Below are 20,147 nucleotides of genomic sequence, written 5' to 3' on the forward strand. Positions count from 1 at the left end.
TTTTCTCCAGCAAAACGGTAGAAATTCAGGAGCAAATTCTTCATGCTTTTTGCAATGTCTCACAAAGAGTTGCATGCAAAACACAACTATATAAGAATGAAATGATAACTTAATTGATAAGCAGATTCAAGTTCAGTAGTAGTACAAAACATGATGTACCAACAATTTCTATAAAAAAAATCTAGGCGTAACTTTGCACCACAATTTAAGGCTATCTCACCTCTCAACTTCTCTGATTCTTGTTGCATGAGCCACAATGATCCAATTTTTCGCCAAAAGGAAGTTATTTTGCCCATTGAAGTTTTCAATTCATATCTCTTGATTTAGGCCTTGAATTACCCTGAAGCTGAGTCATAATAGGGTTTGAGAATCAAGTTTTCAATTTGCAGAAGCCCATTTGTAACCCATTGAAAATTACAAACTGAACCACAGGGATCTCAACGCATCGAAAACAAATGAGTCTGATATATCCCGCACCCAATGATGGGATGTGGTTGGGGGTATGACGTAAGCAGACTTAACCTCTACCCCAAAGATTAGAGCGGTTGTTTCCATGAACATGAAGGCCCCCGGCTTATGAAGTAAATCTCAATGTATCAAAGTTCGAAATACCTTTAACTAGATAACAACCACCGGATCCACAGACCTGTTCCAAGGCATATTGTATCCAGGATGGATTAAGCAGAATTTTGTTATGATTTGAAGGAGTTTAAATGATTCTTGCTGTTGTTGGTATACCACATACAACAAAATATTGATATAAGAATTTCAACATATGATTTAGCTAAGAGCTATAGTCATCGTAATCCTCCTATTCAACTACTTCGACCAAAAGGCACTTCGAACACCGAGCCTCTCTCCGAGACAGTGCCTATCTATTCCCAATATATTCCTTTATTCCATTACTCGTTATATTCTAGTCAATCCACCGCCTACAAAGCCCGCAGGAGCAAAGAAACAAGAGTTGCTTGAAAATTTATGTCATTCACAATAAATTGAAAAATAAAAGTGACTAACCAAATAATGTCTAATTCAACTATAACCAAGGACTTGTAAAAAACATGTCAAGCGAGAACACATATAATTATAATTTAAGGTTATTTCTGAAGGAAAGAGATCAAGAATCAGATACAATGTTATGTTCTTGAGGACTTCCAGCTTGCAAAAAACTTGTCGATCTCCTTCACCAATAATCACCACAAGAACATTTCCCATCTGCGAAGCGATGGAATCTGCTAGCATCTCTCACAACAATCACCCGTCCTGTCACCTTAGCTATCAACTTTACTGCCAGATGGCAGTCATCACAAATCCGGTGGCTCTGCACAAGATGCAACGGCATTGAATGTGCTGTGTTGAGCAACCCAAAAGAAACCGCAAGTTTCTCACTGTGATACAGTGACATCTGTTCTTCCCTTTCATCAACATCAGGAAGCAAAGAGTTTTTCTTTGGAACATACCCATATTCCGCGATTTCTAATATTAATTTCTTCAAATTCCTAAGAATCTGAACATAGGATTTGGATTTATCTCCTGAAAGAAACATATGTTGTTGTTTCTTGACATCTATCCAGGTACATGCAGGCAACATCCTCAAACCTTTCTTTTTTAGAGTCTGGAAAACAGAAGCAGCTTCAGCACGCTTTCCGCAACTATTGTATATGTTTAAAAGAACAACATAGTTACTAAGCTTTTCCGGCTCCATGCCATAGATTTTCTCAGCTGCAAACTTCCCAAGCTCCAAATTTTTGTGGACTCGACAAGCTGTCAGCAAAGCAGCCCACATATTAACAGTAGGCTTAAAGGGTGCATCTCTGATCAAAGCAAATGCTTCATCCAAGAGCCCTTCATGGCCTAATAACTCAATCATGCATGCATAATGCATGGCCCGAGGTTTTACTTTGAAGTCTGTGCCCATCGTTTCAAATATCTCCCACCCTTGATCTGATAATCCAGAATAGCTACAAGCTGATAGAACAGCAAGAAAAGTAACATGATTTGGGGTCATATTTTCACTAATCATCCGATTGAATAACTCCAAGGCTTCAATTCCCTGACCGTGATTACCATAACCAGCAATTAAGGCATTCCATGATATGACATTCTTATGAGGCATTTTCTCAAATAGATTGCGTGCATCTTCAATTCTTCCCCATTTACTGTAGAAGTCGACAAGTGCAGTGTTAGCGACTATGTCTAGCCCAAAACCATTACGAACAAGCCCAGCATGTGCTTGTTTGGCATGCTCTAATGAACCTAATCTTGTACACACTCTTACTATCATAGAGAAAGTGAAGTGATCCATTTTAACACCAGAATCTTGCATCTCATAATAAAGATCCAAAGCCTCCTCACTATATCCATGAAAGGCATAACCTGCAATGATCGTATTCCAACCCACAGTTGTTTTCTGAGGCATCACATCAAAAACGCATTGGGCGTCCTCGATGCTTCCGCACTTGCTATACATGTCAATTAGTGCACACGATACAAAGATATCTTGATCAACATCCATTTTTATAGCACAGGCATGCAATTGCTGTCCTGGAGAAATCATTTCAAGTCCTGCAGATGCACGCATCATTGTGGCAAAAGTACGTGAACTAGCCTCAGATTGTTCCTCCCACATAATTAGGAACAACCGAAATGCATCCACATATTCTCTGGAATCCACAAGCCCTGCCATAATTGTGTTCCATGAAACTAAATTCCTCTCAGGCATTTCCTCAAACAACATCCGGGCATCAATCATCATCCCACATTTGACATGCATCAACAGCATCCTGTTCCTCAAATACAAATCCGGCTCAAACCCACTATTAATCATATAACTAAACACCCTTTTAACCCCTCTGATCGACTTCAAACTAATACAAGCATCCACTAATGCATCATAAGTACTCTTGCCAACATGATCATCATAGCACTCAATTTCCAGAATTTCAAACATTTCAAGAGCATCTCTGTATCTTTTACAAAGAACCAATTTCTCGATCTGGCCACAAAGTCCTGAACTAGAACCTATATTCTGTGACGAATCTTCGACATGGGTTTCTTTCTTTACTAAATCATGACCATTTTTTAGTGGCTTCGGCTTGGGTTTTGGATGTAATCCCTGTTTTACGAAAGAACAACTAATTTGAGACACCTGGGTTCTTCTTTTTGGTTTGTTTAACAAGTAAGACCCATAAAACAAGTGCCTTTCTTGGTAAAATTTAACATCCGTTAAAGCCCAATAACTACTTTGGACGACTGATGTGTTCTGATAACGGGACAAGGAAATGTCCATTGCGAATTATTGGAAAAAAAAAAACGGGGATCTGGTAACTTACCTTTGGTGAGGATTCAAATTGTTGTTGCGATTTCTGAAGAGCGACTATTATGAAGGAATAGAGCAAGCCTTTCTGTGCTGTGACCCTTGTACAATTGGGTAGGTATTACGGGCCAACAAGAAGCATAGAAATATCCGTCCTATGAGCGTTGTTCGTTGATACTTTGGACTATATGCGGGACCGGTGGAGACAAAAACCAAAATAAACAATTTATTGATTTATTTTGGTGTATCATCGATAATAAGCATTTTTGAGTGTTTGGATAAATAATTTATATCGGTGTCAAACCAGTAACAAGGAGTTTTTGAATAAGTCAAACACTTCTGACTTATAATAAGTTGATAAGTGTTCTTGTAAAAAAATATAAGTTGTTTCAAATAAGCCATCTCAAACACTCCGTAGCAAAACCACCGGTGATTTGAAGGACAGTTGAACCAGTAGGCCATTTGATTCCCCAAAGTGGTTTCAGAAACCTATAAAACAATAAATGTTTGAAATCCTAGTTGTTTTACTTGTAAAAGATTTGGTATAAACTTAATTAGTTTGATAATCAAAGATTAACCGAAGTGAATCGATCGATGTGGATCAAGAGCTACTATCCGACTCATCGGATAGCCATCCTAACCATCGGTTGGTTAGACGGTCAGCCAACTCTAACATATGAACTTTTCTGACCAAATCTCACCGACATTTTCTTTGATAAAGGTATTATCTGAAACACTTGAAAAGACATGTTTGTCCTAATATGCTCTTGATGTGACCCTTCGATAATTGTTTCAGCGACAAGTCTCTCTAATTGTACGATGAAAAGGACTCTCTAAAGTTATGAAGTCAACGTTGAACATCTTATCCCCAAGTGACATGTGTCCCTATGCATTTAATGCACATAATGGTATCCGACACAATTACGCATTTAATACATAAAAAAGTAAACCAAAAAGTCGAGTAATTATTTCATTGACGAAAAATCATTTCATTCTTGGTTTACTTTTTTGTCCATGAACAAAAGTGAAGTTAAACCCTTAGAACTTATTATTTATATACAGCTTTTTAAAACTTCACATTTTAACTATATAAAATTAATTGATAAACATGTACAAATATAAGATAAACAGTAATTACTAGTCATACAACATAATACTCCATAAAATTGAAAATCAACCGAAGACTATATGCACTCTAAAAAAACCCATATGATAAGTGTAGAGGAACATATAATAGGATTGAGGTTGTGAGTTCTTAGGGGCTGTTTGGCGGTAGCTGAATGGTTTTGTACAGAATCATTAAGTGGTCAGAATGATTAAGAGGCTCTTATGGTATAGTGCAAAATGAAATATAATTGTTTGGTAATTGTTAATAATGAAATTAAGGCTCTTAATGGTTAAGAGAAACCCATGATACAAAATCAGTCAGAGGGGTTTAGAACCATTAAAAGACAGATTTTTTTTTTTGTCAAACAAGATTCACCTCTTAATGATTCAAATATTGCCTCTTAATGGAACTATTAAGAGGTAAACAAACAACTCCTTAGCTTCAAAATCGAAATGTATCGCTACATTGCCAACCAATTGAATATGTACCTACAAATTTTTACTTATACAAGCAATCAAATATAAGATCATGAACAATTCAAACTTAGATGAATTAAATATAAGAATCATGTTCTCTTAAAATGAAGGTGTTCTCGTTTGAAACTCTGCTTGTCTCTCTCTATATGTATATAATAAAAAAAGTGTTTACTCGTAGTTTTTAACAAACAAAAAGTAAATTTTTTTGTAATAAAACGAATTTTCTTAACCTTATCAAACGATTAGTCGTGGCTGCAATAATTTACACGATCTAACAATAGTCAAGGGAGGACTTCAGACAATTTGAACAAAAACAAAGATGACAATAGAGTTGTCTGAGTTGACGTATCTAGGGTCGTCCGTTTGTCCAAAAACCTGACCACACTGTCAAACCGTCTAACCCAACACGCAAATAACCGGACTAAACTCATCTCATCAAACTGTAACTTCAGACAATTTGTACAAAAACGAAGATGACAATAGCGTTGTCTGAGTTGGCGTATCTAGGGTCGTCTATTTGTCCAAAAACCCGACCACACTGTCAAACCGTCTAATCCAACACGCAAATAACCAGATTAAACTCATCTTATCAAACTGTCAGTTAATATTTGGTTAGACACTGCTCAACCCAACTCATCATCACACTATACAAATGGCGATAGTATAAATTACATGATTTTATATACACAATATACAATTGCATTAGTTAAATATTAATAGCTTGATCCCCTACAAGACCATGAATATTAATAGCTTAATCCCCTACAAGACGATGAATATATATAGAGAAAGAGACTTGGGATCATATGAGACCAAAGCTTTTTTGTGAGACCCGTAAGACCAATTATCAACCCTTGGATTAGGTCTACAATCTCAATATTCATAAATCACAAAATTGCCACGAGACTTCTCAATAATTACAAAATTGCCACCATGCAACGTTAGACCATTAGCTTATAAAGTTAATCCATGAACATAAATTGGTCTTACGGGTCTCACGAAAAACCCTTGGTCTCACGTGAACCCAACCCTATATATATATATATATATTTATATATTTGGGATCACGTGAGACCAACCTGTTTTCGTGAGAACCGTGAGACCATCTTTTTACACTTGAACATTCACAGCAAAATGCTGTGAAGGTAACCTTCATAGTGTTTTTATTGTGAATGTAACCTTCACAGTGTTTTTGCTGTGAAATTTCAAGTATAAAAATGTGGTCTAATGGGTCTCACGAAAACATGCTGGTCTGACGTGAACCCAACCCTATATATATATATATATATCGATTTTAATGTTCGGTTTTATTATTTGTCTTTGTCGATGTTATAATACGATTTTATGTGTTTTTAATAAACCAATAATGATTTTACTTTGGAATAAAATATAAATTTGAAAAAAAAAATATCAATGTTAGTATTAAATCAACTATTTAAAAGTTTTATTTTCTATGTAATTTCTTTGATTTATTTTTTATTATAATTTAATTTAAGTTTAATAAATAAATAATTTATTTTTGGTTTAATAATATAATATTTTATAAAGATAATACTAAATATTATGTTAAAACTTAATGATTATCCTAATTATATTTTAGATTTTTTATATTTAAAATGATCATATGTTTGATTATGTTTATATGCAGTTAGTTACACGAATTCAGATAAGAAGCTTTAATAAGTTGTACTTCCTTACAATCTACTTGTAATCTTGAGTTTTAAGTAACATGCATTAATAAACAGTAGTTTATGCATAAAAAATATTTTTTAAGAGTTTTTGTCAAATGCTTTATAACATAGTATAGATATATAACAACAGTAATTGATGTTAACTTTGTAAACCAATATTGGTCCTTGATTCTAAAATTTATGGATAAGATCAATTGTGACATATTTGTAATTAATTAAGAATGAAGGATATTAACACACAGGTGAGCATGGATATTTTTTGGGGATATGTCTAAATCGGTTAAAAATCGATAATTGATTAATTACATCGGTTATAAACTGGTAATTGCTCATTCATTTTATAGTTCGTAGAATTATCCGTGTTGTATTATGAACACTTATGAATACACATGAACATACATGTAACTTATTAACTAATCTTAGTTTGTGGCTTTCACACATGAACATACGGTAACACTCATTTGCACCTATTAAAATTTATGAACACTAAAGTAATGACTTTCACATGTGAACACAATAATATATGATCAAATTGTTTCACTTGTGAACACATGTTCACCAAATGTTAGATGTATATGGAATTTGTTTTATGAACATATTGGAACACATATGAACAATATATTCACCATATGAACATTGACGACTACATATATGTTGAAAACATAACATCCAAGTTTTTTATCATATTAAAATAACAAGTCATCTATAATTTGGAAAAAAATAAACATATTATTTTAGCTATAATCATTGTATTGTTGTTTTTATAACCGTCCATTAATAAATTTGAAGTTAAGATGAAAAAGGGAAAATTATCATTGTATCTTTAATATTAATTGTATGGTGATAGACGAACCTAATCTAACAAAGACTTGTAATTGATTTAAATAGTTTGTATAGTTAATTCATTTTTCATGGTTAACAAAACGAAGAAAAGATTTTAAATTAATGATCCGGTTTTATTCTTAAAATTCTTAAAATTAAATTTTGTAGCAACCCTTGGGGTATCAGTAATCATGGGGTTTGAAAAGGCCGCTCAATCTGTGTGAATCGGTGTCAATGGCGCCTCATGACATACGCCGTCCGTTCAAACGTGCCGCCATCTCCGATCAACAAAAACGCCGTGAACTATCTTTACAAAGGCAGGCTCAGAACCGGACTGAAGCTCAGCTGCAAGCCCGCCGTCTTGCTTCGTCCATCCTCTCCCTCCCAAATCATAACTCTGAACCTCAACCTTTGGAATCACTCGACCTTCTCCCCGAACCTATAGTTGAAGAACCCGAAACTGATGCCGAAGATATTAGCGACATCGACATCCGTCAAGCGGCTAAGCTTAAAGGGCCCGAAGCTCGTCGGTGGTTCGCCAGTCAGCTTATGCTTCCGGAGTGGATGATTGATGTCCCTGATCGCCTCAATTGCGACTGGTATGTTTGCAGTTTCTCATTATTTTTCAGTCATCTTTGCGAAAGAATTAGTAAATTATACAGGCCTAGTTTGGTGTATTTTAACCTGCATAGTTTCAATAACAAGTTGCTGAACTTATCGATTATAGATGAATTACATAATTTTAATCCAATTAGGGCTAAAGGAGATTCGTAAAATTATTACTCTGATGAGTGCACCTTCTTCCTTGGTTGCGAAAAATGGTAGAGAGCCATCAATTCGGTGCGAGAATTATGGCCAATGTGCTTCAACTACTCTTACTAACAATTTGTTAACCTTTTCCAAAAAAAAAAAAAACAATTTGTTAATGCATTTTGGGCATCACTACAACACCATATTTATTGTTCCAATATATTTTCTTTTTCTTTTGAGGTGGGAGTTGGTCGGAACCCAGGATCTTTAACCAACCTCGTGGTTGTTTATACAAGGCCTCATAAGTGGCACTGTTCATAGTACTTGTCATTTGAAAATGTTTTAGTTTATCTGCAAGAGTTAAACTTGTATGGCATCCCGCATCTAGGCTGCTAGGCAATTACAAAATGTGGATTTTCATATGGGTGAAAGCAGCACTTGCTCTCCCTCATAATGAATGAAACCCTGCAGGTACGTATTTGCAAGGCCTTCTGGAAAACGCTGCTTTGTTGTTTCATCAAATGGAGCAACTGTCAGCAGACTACGCAATGGCTGCCTCTTGCACCGTTTTCCATCTGCTTTACCTAATGGTGCCAGGACCAAAGAAAGTTCTCGATCTGCCCAGTCATATTGTATACTTGATTGCATTTTTCACGAGGTATTATGCAGTTAACATATGAAGTAGAATTTGTGATTTTTGTTCCAACTGTTTTATTGTTAGTCTTTGATGATTTTTTGTCTTTCTTCTGATCACAGTTGGACCAAACCTACTATGTAATAGACATGGTATGCTGGGCAGGAATCTCGTTTTATGAATGCACTGCAGAGTTCAGATTTTTCTGGATGAACAGCAAGCTTGTTGAGTCAGGAGCTTGCGAGGCTCCCTCTGCTCACCATAGATATAGATTTAGCCTCATTCCAGTTTATAATTGTGATCATGAGGGGCTCCAGACAGCTTATACAGGAGCGGTACCTTATGTGAAGGATGGGCTACTGTTCTATAACAAGTAAGCTTCTTAATGCATGTATTTGTTCTTTAGCGTATTTATGTTCTTTGTTAAAGCCCTAAATATTTCTGATCTTGTATGTGTGTGTATTCAGGAAGCATATAGAAGATTTTTTTTGTGGCTATCTGGTTTCAATCATATTATTAATATTTGGATGCGTTTTTCTTTGTTTTAGGCATGCACATTATCAAACAGGAAATACACCATTGACACTTGTCTGGAAGGACGAGACATGTAGTCAGTATGTCATTGATACTGATAACAAAGGACAGGTTCCAAACCAACAGCAGGTACTATGACATTTATTCTTGCATGCTTGTGGGTTATTTTATTAAACGTATTCAATTCTGTCATCTTTTTTTGACAGAGACCCATGAACTTGCAGTTTTGTCATGGAACTTTCGTAGGGGTTTTGTCATATTTCAATATTTAATGCAACTTTGGGAACTAATATAGATCATTGAATGAACTTACCAATTTATCACACAATTGTTCCTGTCGAGCATAAACCACGTTATTTGGATCCCGCTATACATTTATTATTATATTTGGTAAATCTCTATTGATTCCCTTTGGGATGTCTATTGAGGGTATTGTCTATTCAACTAATTCAAGTACTCATGGTAATTTCCAAATCAAAAAAGAAAGAAAAAGGATTGTATACTCATCATGGTGTCTTTCTTGCATCAAATTCTTTTCTCTTACTCTATGGGTCCCATAAAAGTTTTATGCTTGATTGGATGCATAGTTTCGTAAAAGTATTTGACTGTTAGTCAAATGTATAAACCACACTTTTGACGATGACAAAAGAGGGTGGTTCTTGAACCAAAAATAAAAGATCTGTGACGACATTGATATATTTTTGTTTCAACAATTTCCCAGGGATAGCAACTTTTTACAATTAATATGGCACATCCCATATTAGGAACCCTTGCAACTTTTATGGGTCCAGAGAGTATCCTTTTGATATATGGTTAAGGATGACTGCTTCCTTAGACATACATTTGCAGTTCAACAGACATCTTTCGAAGTCACAGTAAACATTATCCCAGTCCCTTGATTGATTCTGTCAAGATCACCTATGCATGATCATGCGACCATTCATATATATGTTTCTGAGTATCTGCAAGATATTAGAATTTTCCAAGGCTTATTTTTCTGTTTATAAATGAAAAGGTGGTTTTGGAGCTACAAGATAATGGGCAACTGGTTACATCTGATGATCCTGCCGTCGTGCTTGGATGCTTGAATGCAGTTTTTATACAAGAGGTTTGTGTAATTATTTCTTATAAATATTTCACTTGTGGAGTTACATTATTCTTTTAAGTGATTCATCTAGCATGTGTTGTAACATGACTACAAAAACCATTACGCACCATTCAGAGTTTCAGACCTGTCTGTTATAAAACCAAACAAGCCTAGTATATCCCACCCAGAGGTGGGGTCTTTTTTTTTTTTTTGGGGGGGGGGGGGTAAGATGTACCCAAAGCTAACCTTTCCCCTTTAAGATGTACCCAAAGCTAACCTCTACCCTTTAAGATGTACCCAAACCTAACCTCTACCATAAAGGGTAGAGCGCTGTTTCTTGAAGACCTTTGGCTAGTGAAAAGTGTGTGAAACGATATGTAAAGATAGATGTGAGGAAGCAATAACAATATGATAAGAAAGAGAGAATGAAATGCTAAATTTTGAGAAACTAGAATGAGTAAGCAGCAACGATATACATAGAAGCAAGTACAAGCAAAACATAACCAAGGTGCGGAAACTAAACACCCCTAGTCTACTTTGGCGTTCTGGTAACCTTAACCGTATTCCCTACCCTCTACCTCTCCAGCTCCCTTCCTTCCATCTGGATTCCAACCCCTAGTCTGCTACATGGTCTCCAATATCTCCTATTGAGCTTATTTCTTATCAAATGCTTAAACATTGGAGATGGAGTAACTTACATGGTCTGTACAAGTCTTTTGTGCCTTGTATGCTGTGTAGGTCATAGGTATTTCTGTATAGGTAAGATTTGGTCAGTGATTGTGAGAGTTAAGAAAGTTGATGTTCAAGAAGTCATCCAAGTTTTTTTTCTTTTGGCATTTAGGAGTTCTTGGCATATCGTTTTTATTTTGTTAATTAAAAATATGCAAACTGGGGATTGAAGCCACAACCTCTTAGGTGTTGCCACCTAGGAATCTGTTCAAATACCTTTCAAGCTAACCACTTGATTGCTTTACGCACATCTAGATAACAACAAACTAAATTTACTCACTAATTCACTACCAATCATTACAGGAAAATACATACTTGAGCAAACAATTGATGATAAATTTCCTTGGAAGGAAATTTTATCAAATGTTTTTACAAAATGATACAGATGTTCATATTTCATAGAAATGCTATTGAGCAAATTAGATCCTTGCCACATATTAACTTGGGTTCTCTGAGTTTTCAGACAGGACTGCATCCAGGGAACCTTGTCCGCTTTGCTGTTAATGAGGGTGGATTAACATTTGTGGATGGGAAGCTGGAGAAGGCTGATCTACAGTGTCTAGGAAAGGTACATCGAGCTCGTGCTTTTGCTGATAGTTACTCCAAGGTAAGTACTAATCTGAAGGCTGGAGACCCCAAATCTTTCATTCTAGCAGTTAAACTTCACTTTTTTTTTGAAGAATTGGTAATTCAAGACTGATTGGCTTGACTCCGAAGTAATGAGCTATGAAATCAAGCGTTGTTGGTCATTATGAAACAAAATAGAACATATAAAGTGGTGGAACTAGCATATATGTGCATACCTAAAAAAATTGTTATTGTGGTGCATATATGTTATATACATTTTGTAGTGCATACCCATGTTAGAAAATCTGAGTGCACCATCATTTGAACATTTCCTGGATTCCTATCATTAACATTTTTTTCTCCATCCTCAGATCGTATTCCAATATATGGTTCGACATTCTCCTCTTCGGATAGAGCATCTGTTTGCATCCATGAGTATGATAACTGAAAAAGAGAACAATACCAACGAGATGGAAATGGTTGGTTGATCTGATCCCGACAATATCTAAGATATTTCAATGTTTATTTATACTTTGTTTTGCCATCAATCATCTCATAATCAACTAGCTTCAATCTTTCTCGTCCATGGCTTGTTGACAAGTATGTCCTTTCCGCAACTTTTGACCCCTGATGAAGCGGTTTGAACATTTGGTGGCTGCATATGGTTCATGTTCACAAGAATGTTGGGATCCAGATCCCAATTTGGCTCGATGTCTAACGGGTACTCCTCGCTCTATTGTGGTTATTTCGATCTGAAATCTAGTGTGTTATCTTGTAATACGTTGGAACAAATGTGTAGATGAAGCTAAACAAGGCCACTTGATAATTTTATTAGTAAAATCTTCAACTATAGGCTTATGTTTCGAGTAAATGGAATGTTTATCCTGGTCCATATCATGAATATTCTTATTTTTAGTTAAATTTGATCCAAATTTACATAAAGCATAGGAAGATATTAATGAATAATGACATTGATTTTAGTTCATAATTCTATTTTTTTTAACCGGGGGTGTTCGGGCCAGTTTGCGTGTACCTCGATTAATCCCGACCCCCTGAAGAACAGTCTGGAAAATCCCTAGTGGCCTTGCAGGACTCGAACTGGTGACCCTTTGAGCTGAATCCTTAAAGGGTTTTAATCATGAAGAGCATCTTTGGTTTTTAATTATTAGTCATGAACACTTGTTAAACTAGGTTATTAGGTTCTTGTAACCAAATTTTTTGATGAACAATTACCCATAAAAAATACATGGATTTACAGGATCTATAGCTAAACGAAATGAACCCAGTATGTCTCATTTAAAAAAAATGTTGTGGAGGATAAGATGTACGTAGACTTAACCTCTTCCAAAAAAGGGTAGAGCCATTGTTCCAATAAAATTTGGGACTCAAATTAGCAAAGCTCCTAGGTTTAGATGTACATAAGATCTATCAATCAAGAACAGTAGTAATCTTTTTTAGAAATCGAATGGATTCGAAGACACTTGTCCAGATAAAAAGACCCCAACTACCCCTGGGATGGGGATCCAAGTCCTTGTTCAAATGTCTCAATGGTAGAGGTGTGGGTGTAATTCATATGAGTAAGGGCCCTGGTTTGAGCCTAGGCACCACTCCTCTACCAATTGGATGCATGTACCAATTTACCTCCCAATGATGACCGTAAGACCAGTGTAATGGATGCCTTAGAGGGTGTTGTCCACCGTTTTTTAGAATTTCAACCATCAAAGGTACACAAAGGTAAACTAAACCAATCCACCGAATGCAGAAGATCGTATGAGAATAAGAGTTAAAGTGAGAAGTGTAAAAAGAGATTTAGACCATTGATCACTTTTAATCCCAAAACAACCCATGAACTGTGTTGTAGAAGAAAATTGGTCCGGTGTATCTCCTTAGCGTTGATCTAGTGGTCATCTTCAATTAGGATTGGTTCAAGGATGGAGATCCCTTCTTACCCTTTTCACTGTAACTTTCATTTTCACAGTAACCCAACCCTCTACTGAATCCCACGTAAAGTTTGATCTGGGTTGGGTAAGATATTATATACAATCGTTCATCTATCTCTAGGGGTAGAAAGATCGTTTTCGTAAATATTCCCGTGTTAGGGAGCGAAACATTTTCTTATTATTTTGGCTTCGGTCCCTAAGACAATAGAAAATGTTTGCTTCAATCGGATGCACAGAGGAATCAATGTTTAACTAAACATCTAAGACGCCAAAGTTGTAGGCTCACAACCATCATGTACACAAGCCAACACATCTCTGTAGTCTCTCGAGATGGTGAACGAATCGTACACTTTCCCGTCCTTGCTCTTCTTGTACTCGAATAGGAGCGACGAGTGATTAAATGCAGTCATTTTCACAAACCCATGATCATAATCCTTATAAACACTCCAAGTAGTATTAATCTGAGCGAATTCCGATAGATGGGCACCCGCTCCACCCACGACAACGTGGATTGTGCCGTTCACGGTGCCAGAATAATGAGACTTCTCCGGGTTCACACAGTGATTCTACAGCATCACCAAAAAGAAACAATATTAGAAACAACGTAACAAAAAAACAACGAACCCAGTAAATCCCACCCAGGTAGAGTTTTGGAGTAGTAGAGGCGAAGCCAAAAAAATTTCAAACGGTGCCACAATTCGACTATAAAAGAATATTTAAGGTTTTTTTTTCACAATATTAATATAGATCTGTTAGTTGGTTTCTTGTCGTTTGAGTCTGTCTACATATATTTAAAAAACAAAATGTATATAAAAAAAATACCAAAATCTAAACTAAAAAACAATATATTTGCCAACAATGGGAGTCGAAGCTAGGCCTTTTTATACAAAAGCATGAGCATTTACCATCTTAGCCATTAAAGTCTGTGTTAATATTTCAGTTTCACAAACTATATGGTAACATCCTTCAAAAACGTAATTTTTTCCCAGTAAAGATGGAACTATAAAGCCGTAGCCCGTGCCACCGTATCTATCCATGTGGGTCCATCCTGAGGGGTAGGATGTACCATAAAAACCTCTGCTTGTAACGGGAAATAATATTAAAAACAAGTAGAAACATTAAAAGCAAAAGGGGAAGTACGAAACAGCTAAACAACGGTGAACCCGAAAAAGGAGGATCTGTTGTACCTCATAAATTGGGCAAGATCGTTCATAGTTATGGACATGACCGTAAAATGCAATGTCCACCTTATATTTTTGCCAAAGCTTCTGCAAATGAGCTCGTCCCATGGGCTCATCAAACGAGCCCTCAGCTGCATAATATTTGTCGGAAGAGTAACCAAGTACACGGTGACCAGCAAAGATGAGCCACGGTTGTTTCTTCCTGTCTACTGATGCAAAACATTGCTCGATGAACTTGTACTGTTCGGTGCCTTCCCTCCAGTCATGCTCAGTGTCCGCTATGCAGAAATGAAACATGCCATAATCCGTTGAATACCTACAACAAAAACATATCTTCATTTCAATTTCGTTAATAGAAAACAATCTTCAGTGTGCAAAAAGAATATTGTTAGAGTCCCGCATCAGTTAGACACATATTATTTAACCTGTATATGTATATATGTAAGAACCTTCGTCCCTTTATAAGGGTGCGTCTGGTTTACAGGACAGGACTTGATATGACAGAACAAAAACTTCTTGTTCCAGGTTTGACGTGACATTAGATGGGGACTCCTTTGGTTTGCGGGATTTGGAATTGGATTCCATTCCAGTTTTGGGATTTCATTACAAAATATTGGATTTAGAAATCCCATGATGGTAGGTATTTCCAGGGATTCCATAGGATTTGTTTGTAATAATATTTTAAAATATGTTAAAAACACTTGTTTTTTTATTATCAATTAATAAAAAGATAATTTAATTATTTTTATAATTTTTTTTATGAAAATTATTTATAGAGAATGAAAACACACCAAAAACTCAAAAATTCCAATCCCAAATCCTTACATGAATTCCAAATCGCTCAAAAACGTTCCGTTAAACCAAGCGCCCCCTAACGGTTCTTTTGAAAAGAATTCAGAGGGGTTCCACATATCCTAATAAATATAAGAGGGGTTCCACATATCCTAATAAATATAATACTTTCGGGTTTCTTGGTTATTACCAGAACTTAGCTCTGTTCTCCGCAGGGACATAGAACGTGGTCTCGGCTGGGACACCACATTCCCCACCTGAATCGTTACCATCATAAAAAGATCCGCTTCCAGGCGCGTCACGTTCATGATTACCACTACACGAATATTTTAGACACATATCAACACATAACAGAAATAAAACCGTAATTTGATTTAAACAGACCGTTAACATGATTTCATGGAACAAACCTTGCAACCATATAAGGCACAACCGATGCAATGGGTTCCACTTGTGATGTGAATTGGTCCCATTGTGAAATGTACCCATTTGAATACACCAAATCTCCTATGTGGAACACAGCATCTATGTTATCAATGTCGTTGATGAGCTGGTCGGTGGTATTAAGAGAACCAGGTTGATAGTTATTGTACTCGTTGGAGCCATCACGTTCCGCCTGAAATAAGCAAATAAATAGGATTTCATTTAACTTTCACATAATAGAAGAGTCTATTTTGTTATCACCAGCTATTATTTAGAACTCAAATGGTGTCTTTGAAGAATAGATCCACAACAGTTCTGAAGACACTACAAAAAAATCGGATTTAGAGGATGCCAAATATGTTTAAATGTCTTAATAGACAACTTTATAGGATTTATGTTTACAAGACCATACAATTGTGTGTTCTATGTAAAGGTGTTGCAATAAGTTGATAGAATGCTTTTGGGTATGCTAACAGGTTTTTAGGACAATTAAGAAATAGAGCGTCCTGATTGTTTTTATGACATTATTGAGAAAGTGTCTTACAAAAACAAGTGTCCTGTAAAAAGATGGGCTCATACGACACGTCATAAAAGTGTTTTATAAAAAAAGCTAATAGGAGACTTTATTTCGAAAGTGTCCTAAAAACTTGTTTGGATGCTCAAAAGCGTCATATCAACTTATTGCAACACCTTTACATGGGAGGCATAGTTGTTTGGTCCTATAAACTTAAGTCCTATAACACAGTCTATTAAGACATTTAGACATATTTAGCATCCTATAAAGATGATTTTGTTGTAGTGAGACTTAATCTGATGACCATTTTAGATTAATGTTCATATCAATTCATCGTGAATTGTCTAATTTCTTGTTATCCACAAACCAGGAATCTATGCCATCAACCCAACGTTGTTGTGTAAAAAACTATAGCAGGGTTTATGCTCAGATTATGAATGCCGTAGCTTAACTTTTTACCTTTCCCATGTCACCGAATATAACAACACGTTGTAATGACTCCTGTCCTGGGAAAGGGGGCGACACAAATGAATACATCTTCTTACTCCAAATGTAGGTACCATTAGATAATCTATGTGCCATCTTGTAGGTATACCTGAATTCAGTAAGCACAAATATAAATTGAGTTGATTGAAGGGTATGCCGATGAACCAGAAAAGAATCCTAAAACATCAACAATTTCTAAACAAGATACTTACTTGGTATTCGGCCACAAATTCCTTAAGAAACTTGTATGTATGAAACCAGGATTGCGCCAGCCAACTGTTCTTGCTGGTGAGCCTGCAGGAAACCTAGAAGTTTTCAAAATCTCGATACATGTTTAAAGACCTAATGTCCGTAGAATGAGAAGAATCAAGACAACCCTTCTTTACTTACGACTTCTGGCTGCTAGATCAGACACCAGAAATAGCTTCGCCTGACCCTACTTTCGAGTGGGATATACTAGGTTTATTTGTTTACAGAACTTGTCAGTGTCGGACTTTTTTTTTTTGGAAGGGTTTCCCAGGCTATGGTCAAACAAATCCCGGCAAATTGTGAGTGCAAGAAATTAGCCCTGATAAACTCAGCGACCACTATTGTTGTGCATGCTTGGAATGGAACCCTGAGCAGATGGATATTCCACCACATCCCCAGGGCCTCAACCACTACACCACAACCCTTGTGGTTCAATGTTGGACTTTCTATGCATTGATCATATTAAATGCTAGGGAACTACTTAAATGGAAGGCGAGAAAATTTTCGAAGCGAGAAATGGTTCATTGGCTTTGGAGCACATAAATGGTAACTAAAGAATTATATGTAGGAAAGCCATGATGATTTAGATGAACATACCACACATGCTATTTCGATGGAACGTTAGTGTTCCTGCAGGAGAGTGCATTGGACGTTCACCCTTCACTCCCCACATGACAAAAGGAGTTGCTTCATTTATGTTGTAGCCACTTGTCCAGGTCACGGTCATCTACATGAAGAACAAGAGTAAATAAACGGAAAAGAGGAGACTTCTTGAATGCCTATCTAAATCTTCAAGTTGACACCGACTGTTTTATAGTATAACCAAACCAAGCGAGCCCAGTATATCCTACTCAAAAGTAGGGGCTGGGAGGGGTAGGATGCAACAGACCTTGCCTCAACTCAGAGACTGTTTTCGTGGCCCGGCTTGTGCACGACACAAGGTGCGTGCAAGCAAGAAATAAGATAGGTAAGATAACAGGTAGTCAAGAAATATAACAGATAGTCAATAATGTGCAAGCAGACAATATAATAAGGTAAAAAACATAATCTACCAAGTATACTTACTTCATCCCAAGACTTTCCTAGAGCGAGACGTGGATAAAGGGGTGCTTTTGGATTCGCAAATGATATGAAGTTAGAATATGCCACCAATTTTGGCTGCAAATAAGATAACATAACAAGTTTTTTAAGAATGATGCTGAAATGGAAGGAGTAACACATGATCAAAATTAACTTTAGATCAAATTGCATTATGGATACATACATCTGATAATCCACCTGAAAACAAGGCAAAGGAGAAATCAGCTCGCTGATTGATTATCAGGAACTTTAACGTAGTTTTGCCTGTTTTTGCATATCCTGAATTCGAGTAATTTGCAAACGAGTACTGTGAAACAATAACAGTCAGATAAAGCTAACATATTTCAGAATTATTCAATGATAGAACCGAAGCTTGTACTCACCTTTATTGGAGCAGAGCATATGTATGGTGCCTGTTCCTTAGAATCGTTTTCGAAGTAGCAAGTTGATGCACTGCATTATTCAAACATATTATTCAGTAATAAGTTATACAGTTAGAATGTTACACAGATTTTACTGATGAACGCAAACTTACTTAAACTTAGCAGGGGAAAATACTCCTATCCAATCATCATCGGATGGTTTGGAGTGCTGAAGCTCCACAGTCACCCATTCAGCATCCTCACCCTGCACCAAGCGAAAAAACTAGTCATAATTACTTCAATAGTCACCAGAAACAGCCTCCCGCATACATCTTAACCCCAGACCCTACCTTTGGGTGGGATATATATATATATATATATATATATATATATATATATTGGGTTTGTTTGGTTTGGTTTTACCTCAATAGTCATCAGAAGCCGCTTCTTGAAAACCTCACCCCCAGGAGGAGGGGAGTCTAAAATTGGCGTCTGAAGGCTTATGCCACCAGCCAACACCAAATTGCGCAGCCCTGATACTAAGATCAAAATTCAGGGGTTTTAGGTTACCCAAAGCAACCTCTAGCCATTTGAGCAAGCCAGAATAGTCAAATTTTAAAGTACCAATATTTGAGAAGTCACCATTGTCAATGACCAATATAATCATTGATCCTTAATGGCTGTTCTCCAGGCCCATGGGATTAATCAACCTGAGTGCAAGTTGGCCTGGATACCCAAGGTTACCAAAAAATGGTGTTGATTTCGATTCAAAACCATGCTGCACTTCAGGTCAATGTATCAAACGTGGAACTGATTTGCATAGTTATTCGCATATATTGATGAATCTAGATTTATAATGAGCCAAATTGAATAGTTCCACCTTTCACGCACACATGGTTAACATAGTACAGTAGCAGAAACAAGAATAAAACTAAAGATGATGATGATTTATAGTGAAACTCTTACCTTCAAGCCAAGAAGAGTCGGGTAAGCTTTAATGGAGGCCCCATCATGGAAAGCAGGCACGGCACTGTGAATTGCAATCTTGGATAAGGGCTGTTCCGTGATTTGGCCATCACTTTTGACTAAAACAAGAAAGAATAGTAACATATGCAAGATAATCTTCATTGTGGCAATTTCACAAACAAGATGCAGGCATGTATCTATTCTTAATTTCTTTGATGATAACATGCTTTGGTAAAAGATGCCCAAGAGATATTCTGTTTTGACTTTGTTTTGATCTTCAAAAAGTCCACAAATTGATACCGTTTGCGAGTAATCCACCGGTTTCTAGTAGGAATAGGTCAACTGTTTGCTTTAAGCTTCACCCACACACTTTGAGCTCTAATAATCAGCCAATTGGTTGCGGAAAGAGAGTCTTTTCAGGAAGTAGTTGTCATTTTTCG

At 36.5% G+C, this 20,147-nt stretch overlaps 3 protein-coding genes across 3 annotated transcripts; 1 reads left to right on the plus strand and 2 right to left on the minus strand.

Annotated features, from left to right (window-relative positions):
- Positions 1–966: 966 nt before the first annotated feature.
- On the minus strand, positions 967–3,407 carry LOC112508540 (pentatricopeptide repeat-containing protein At5g50390, chloroplastic). The gene has a single exon (XM_025113200.1). The coding sequence runs from the start codon at positions 3,287–3,289 to the stop codon at positions 1,184–1,186; it is 2,106 nt and encodes a 701-aa protein (XP_024968968.1). The 5' UTR covers positions 3,290–3,407; the 3' UTR covers positions 967–1,183.
- Positions 3,408–7,627: 4,220 nt separating this feature from the next.
- On the plus strand, positions 7,628–12,606 carry LOC112508506 (snurportin-1). Its single transcript, XM_025113142.1, has 7 exons — positions 7,628–8,012; positions 8,635–8,821; positions 8,920–9,170; positions 9,346–9,460; positions 10,347–10,439; positions 11,611–11,754; positions 12,086–12,606. The coding sequence occupies exons 1-7, from the start codon at positions 7,648–7,650 to the stop codon at positions 12,200–12,202; spliced, it is 1,272 nt and encodes a 423-aa protein (XP_024968910.1). The 5' UTR covers positions 7,628–7,647; the 3' UTR covers positions 12,203–12,606.
- A 1,189-nt stretch (positions 12,607–13,795) lies between these two features.
- On the minus strand, positions 13,796–19,944 carry LOC112508921 (probable inactive purple acid phosphatase 27). The gene is made up of 12 exons (XM_025113775.1): positions 19,708–19,944; positions 18,915–19,006; positions 18,763–18,832; positions 18,564–18,686; positions 18,365–18,457; positions 17,897–18,026; positions 17,263–17,344; positions 17,024–17,159; positions 16,038–16,243; positions 15,818–15,943; positions 14,842–15,151; positions 13,796–14,220 (listed from the first exon to the last, which is right to left on the minus strand). Exons 1-12 carry the CDS (start codon positions 19,930–19,932, stop codon positions 13,915–13,917), a joined length of 1,899 nt encoding a protein of 632 aa, XP_024969543.1. The 5' UTR covers positions 19,933–19,944; the 3' UTR covers positions 13,796–13,914.
- Positions 19,945–20,147: the final 203 nt, after the last annotated feature.

Source organism: Cynara cardunculus, assembly GCF_001531365.2.
Source record: "Cynara cardunculus var. scolymus isolate 2C chromosome LG 3, CcrdV1, whole genome shotgun sequence".
Lineage (NCBI taxonomy): Eukaryota > Viridiplantae > Streptophyta > Magnoliopsida > Asterales > Asteraceae > Cynara > Cynara cardunculus.